A 6,000-nucleotide genomic window follows, 5' to 3' on the forward strand; every position below is an offset into this window, starting at 1 on the left:
ATCCTGTGGGCTCACCACCTGCGGGAAGAACCGCTTGGGTCGGGTGCGCTGCCACACGGGTGGCAGTGAAGGCCAGGGACCTCGACGGACTGGACCCGGGCGGCAGAGGCTGGCTCTGGGGACGTGGAACGTCACCTCTCTGTGGGGGAAGGAGCCGGAGCTTGTGCGGGAGGTGGAGCGCTACCAGTTGGATCTGGTAGGGCTTACCTCTACGCACAGCCTCGGTTCTGGAACCGTACTCTTGGATAGGGGTTGGACTCTATTCTTCTCTGGAGTTGCCCATGGTGTGAGGCGCTGGGCGGGTGTGGGGATACTCACAAATCCCCGGCTGAGTGCCGCTATGTTGGAGTTTACCCCGGTGGACGAGAGGGTCGCCTCCCTACGCCTTTGGGTTATGGGGGGGAAAACTCTGACTGTTGTTTGTGCGTATGCACCAAACAGCAGTTCGGAGTATTCGGCCTTCTTGGAGACCCTGAATGGAGTCCTGTATGGGGCTCCAGTAGGGGACTCCATAGTTCTGCTGGGAGACTTCAACGTGCACGTGGGCAACGATGGAGACACTGGGAGTGGCGTGATTGGGAGGAATGGCCTCCCTGATCTAAACCCGAGTGGTCGTTTGTTATTGGACTTCTGTGCTAGTCATGGACTGTCCATAACGAACACCATGTTCGAACATAAGGATGCTCATAAGTGTACGTGGTACCAGAGCACCCTAGGCCGAAGGTCGATGATCGATTTTGTAATCGTATCGTCTGATCTGAGGCCTCATGTTTTGGACACTCGGGTGAAGAGAGGGGCGGAGCTGTCAACTGATCACCATCTGGTGATGAGTTGGGTCAGAGGGTGGGGGAAGACTCTGGACAGACCTGGTAAGCCCAAACGCGTAGTGAGGGTGAACTGGGAACGTCTGGAGGAGGCCCCTGTCCAAGAGATCTTCAACTCCCACCTCCGGCGGAGCTTTTCTGGCATCCCTGTGGAGGTTGGGGGCATTGAACCCGAGTGGGCGATGTTCAAAGCTTCCATTGCTGAAGCTGCGGCGGTGAGCTGTGGTTTTAAGGTCTTAGGTGCCTCAAGGGGCGGCAACCCTCGAAGGTAGTCAAACAACTCCACAGTGGCAAAGCCCCGGGGATTGATGAGATCCGCCCAGAAATGCTGAAGGCTCTGGGTGGGGAGGGGCTGTCTTGGATGACACGTCTCTTCAACACTGCGTGGAAGTCGGTGACAGTGCCTAAGGAGTGGCAGACCGGGGTGGTGAGGATCTCATCGCTGCTTTTTGCAGATGATGTGGTCCTGTTGGCATCATCGGTCTGCGACCTCCAGCACTCACTGGATCGGTTCGCAGCCGAGTGTGATGCAGTCGGGATGAGAATCAGCACCTCTAAATCTGAGGCCATGGTTCTCAGCAGGAAACCGATGGATTGCCTACTCCGGGTAGGGAATGAGTCCTTACCCCAAGTGAAGGAGTTCAAGTATCTCGGGGTCTTGTTCGCGAGTGAGGGGACGATGGAACGTGAGATTGGTCGGAGAATCGGAGCAGCAGGGGCGGTATTGCATTCGCTTTACCGCACCGTTGTGACGAAAAGAGAGCTGAGCCAGAAGGCAAAGCTCTCGATCTACCGTTCAATCTTCGTTCCTACTCTCACCTATGGTCATGAGTGTTGGGTCATGACTGAAAGAACGAGGTCGCGGGTGCAAGCGGCCGAAATGTGTTTCCTCAGGAGGGTGGCTGGCGTCTCCCTTAGAGATAGGGTAAGAAGCTCAGTCATCCGTGAGGGACTCGGAGTAGAGTCCTTGCTCCTTTGCGTCGAAAGGAGCCAGTTGAGGTGGTTCGGGCATCTAGCACGGATGCCTCCTGGGCGCCTCCCTTGGGAGGTGTTCCAGGCACGACCAGCTGGGAGGAGACCACGGGGAAGACCCAGGACTAGGTGGAGAGATTATATCTCTACTCTGGCCTGGGAACGCCTCGGGATCCCCCAGTCAGAGCTGGTTAACGTGGACTAGGAAAGGGAAGTTTGGGGTCCCCTGCTGGAGCTGTTGCCCCCGCGACCCGATCCCGGATAAGCGGTTGAAGATGGATGGATGAAGATGGATGGATGGAGTTTACCGCGCGTTCATGAGCTTGCTTGCTCGTAGCCAGCTGGTAGCCAGCTGGTAGCCAGCTGGTAGCTAACTGGTAGCTAGCAGTCCGGTAGACCGATACTGCTGTAGTAGCCTAGCCTGCTAACTGCAGCAGCTCGTGTTTGTTCAGGAGACAGCGGCGCTGCGATGGTAATTTAATAATCAACCGTTAGCTTGTTTGTGAACGGAGATGTTAATTAACGTACGTTACATTAACTTTTTTTACCGTGCACTTTAACCTTTGGCTGCATTATTTGTTTTATGATATCGCACATGCGGACTGACTATATCTATTTATTATGCATTTACTTATTTTTATAATCATTGTCTTTTATATTGTTTTAGATTGTCTCCTTACTTTTACTGCCCTTTAAGAACAGTTTGCAGATACGACACGACACTGGTCACTAACCTTATAGCTGTCGCTTGTATAATGCCCTATATATATATTTATAGACCGTCTTTTAAAGCATCGGGGATGTGACGGGGAGTTGCAAACTCAAATTCGTTGTACCTGTACAATGACAATAAAGGAAATAAATAATACACATGCTTTAATAAAAAAATTAAATACTTTTAACCTGCATACTGTATGTCATTCTAATACATTTTCACCTGTATAAAATGTATAATATACTGACTAGTAAATGTTACCATTTACTATTACTGAATGTCATTTGCTTCATTATAAGTTGTCTTTCAATCAAATATTAAAATATAAGTGAAAAAAAACTTTTCACAAAACATAACAGACATGACCACAAAATAACATAGTGACCAGAAACGGTCCAGACATATACTGGGTTTGGACCGAGTCTTGTTTAAATCAGGACTATCAGAGTGTTCATACTGGGGAGTTGATTCACCTCAAAATAAATGATCCTCTGAGTTACAGACGTCTCTTTCCCAATGGAAGTCTATGGGAAAAGTCTTGTTGGGCCAAATGGCATCACGTGACGGACACGGAGATTGTAGTAACGCCGTTTGGCCACTACGAAAGTCGGGATCAACGACGGGCACTCTTCCTGGAGGCTTGGGCCTAACTTACAGCGTCCTGATATTTATATCTATATCTATATCTATTCATAACATATAAACCTACAACTTTGAATAATGTGTTGCTTTTAGCACTAAATGAACAGTTGTTATGCTGAACTGCGGCGCTACATCATGTCCCTGTATTCTGATGGACAGCATGTCCCTGTATTCTGATGTACAGCATATCCCTGTATTCTGATGGACATCATGTCCCTGTATACTGACGGACATCATGCCCTTGTATTCTGATGGACATCGTGTCCCTGTATTCTGATAGACATCATGTCCCTGTATTCTGATAGACATCATGTCCCTGTATTCTGATGGACATCATGTCCCTGTATTCTGATGGACATCGTGTCCCTGTATTCTGATAGACATCATGTCCCTGTATTCTGATGGACATCATGCCCTTGTATTCTGATGGACATCGTGTCCCTGTATTCTGATAGACATCATGTCCCTGTATTCTGATGGACATCATGTCCCTGTATTCTGATGGACATCATGTCCCTGTATTCTGATGGACAGCATGTCCCTGTATTCTGATGTACAGCATATCCCTGTATTCTGATGGACATCATGTCCCTGTATACTGACGGACATCATGCCCTTGTATTCTGATGGACATCGTGTCCCTGTATTCTGATGGACATCATGTCCCTGTATTCTGATAGACATCATGTCCCTGTATTCTGATGGACATCATGTCCCTGTATTCTGATAGACATCATGTCCCTGTATTCTGATGGACATCATGCCCTTGTATTCTGATGGACATCATGTCCCTGTATTCTGATGGACATCATGTCCCTGTATTCTGATGGACATCATGTCCCTGTATTCTGATGGACATCATGTCCCTGTATTCTGATGGACATCATGTCCCTGTATTCTGATGGACATCATGTCCCTGTATTCTGATGGACATCATGTCCCTGTATTCTGATGGACATCATGTCCCTGTATTCTGATGGACATCATGTCCCTGTATTCACACAAAGCAAAGCAGGTTGTAAATAGAGTAAATGTGTTTTATTTCTTCCCATTGAATCTATATCAGAAACCACAGAGGTATGATTACATTAAATGTAATTTGTGTCAGAGACGTATTAACGTGATTAATTTCACACGTTTACATGCGACACGTATTTTGGCCAGTTTGAGGCCGTACATTACAGGGTTGAACAGCGGCGGGCATGTTAGAAAGTATAAAGATAAAAAGATCCTCAACATGTTGGGGAGATTGTTCATATTAAATCTGCTCTGTAATATCTCAAAAGAAGCTCCGAAGGAGAAGTTGAGCAGAGAAGCCAGGTGAGGTGTGCAGGTACTGACAGCTTTCTGTCTGGTCTGTTTACTACCAGAATAACACACTTTAAGGATCTTTATATACGAGTACAAGATCAGAATCAGAGGACAAAAGATGGCGAGTGAAGAAACAATGAGTCCATAAATGTTATTAACTGTAGTGTCATAACAGGCCAGTTTAACTATGGAGTGGTTATCACAGTAGACTTTGTTAATGACGTTCCCACACAGCTGTAAAGGGACTATCAAAGTCAGTATAACAAAATTCACAAGAAATGTGAGCAACCATATTACAGCAATAAGCACAACCACCTTGTTCCAGGTCATACGTGTGTTATACTGTAGAGGATAACAGATGGCCAGATATCGGTCATAAGACATGATGGTCAAGTTTAAAAACTCTATATTTCCATAAGAATACACAAAGAAGATCTGTGTGAAGCAGAGCAGAGCAGCAACAGTGTGAATGTCAGAGAGGATCTGAACCAGAAGGAATGGAAACAACCCTGTACTACCATACAGTTCATTTACAAACAGGCTGCACAGGAAAAGGTACATAGGTTCATGTAAGCTTCTGTTACTACAGATAACCACGATGAGCAACACATTAGCACTAACTATGAAAACATATAAAGACATAACAATCATGAAATATAAGTATTTAAACCCCCCCGTATCGAAATAGGCAGCCAGTGTGAAATATGAAACCTGAGTAGAATTCATCCTGACTTTGGTTTATAACTATTTCATTGTGCACACCAACAAATAATTCACTTTTGTTATGCATTTGCAAAGATAATAGTTAAACTAGGAATGGGTTATTCAACTGGACTATAAGTCAGTGTAGTAATACTGAACTGATTCATTGTCATGGAAAACGTTTTAACAAACCACCCCAAATGTACCATTATGTTCAATATAATGCACATGTTACATATTACTAATAAAACATGTGACATTGTGTGGCGTTATGAAGCATTCACCTGTTATCCTGCTACAGTCATACTGTGAGTCCTCCTAACTGAACTGAAACTCTGCTCATACAGATAACCACAACCAGTAACACATTGGCACTAATGATTAACATATATAAAGACATAACAATAATGAAGTATAAGTATTTAAAGCGCTCTGTGTCAACGTAGGCAGAAATATGAAACCTGAGTAGAGTTTAACATGAGTCTCCTTTTTGTTCATAAAAAGCACCAAAGATTACATTTTGGTATAGATATCTAGATATTTAGCACACTCAAACAGAAGTCAAGGTGATGGTAACGTAATAATCAGTGTTAAATTCATTATCCTGTAAACTGTCTAACACATATCCCGACTGTACCGTTTGCTTGTATGATGGTTAGTTAGTTATAACGACACATAGCTGATGACATCGGCTGAGTCGCTCTCAACGGAGATAAAACTCTGCTACCTCGTCTTTTAAGCCTTTCATGGTGGACGCCCTCACCTCCTTATCTGAGGTCACTGATTCATACTGATGTTGAACTAATGTCAGGAAAAAGGAAAACTTTGTAGACC

The 6,000-nt window shown here is 45.3% G+C and overlaps 1 protein-coding gene across 1 annotated transcript; it reads right to left on the minus strand.

Annotated features, from left to right (window-relative positions):
• Positions 1-4,257: 4,257 nt before the first annotated feature.
• Positions 4,258-5,190, minus strand: LOC141770884 (olfactory receptor 11A1-like). The gene has a single exon (XM_074640733.1). The coding sequence runs from the start codon at positions 5,188-5,190 to the stop codon at positions 4,258-4,260; it is 933 nt and encodes a 310-aa protein (XP_074496834.1).
• Between the last annotated feature and the right edge of the window lie 810 nt (positions 5,191-6,000).

The sequence above is a fragment of the Sebastes fasciatus genome, chromosome 7 (assembly GCF_043250625.1).
Source record: "Sebastes fasciatus isolate fSebFas1 chromosome 7, fSebFas1.pri, whole genome shotgun sequence".
NCBI classification, from domain to species: Eukaryota; Metazoa; Chordata; class Actinopteri; order Perciformes; family Sebastidae; genus Sebastes; species Sebastes fasciatus.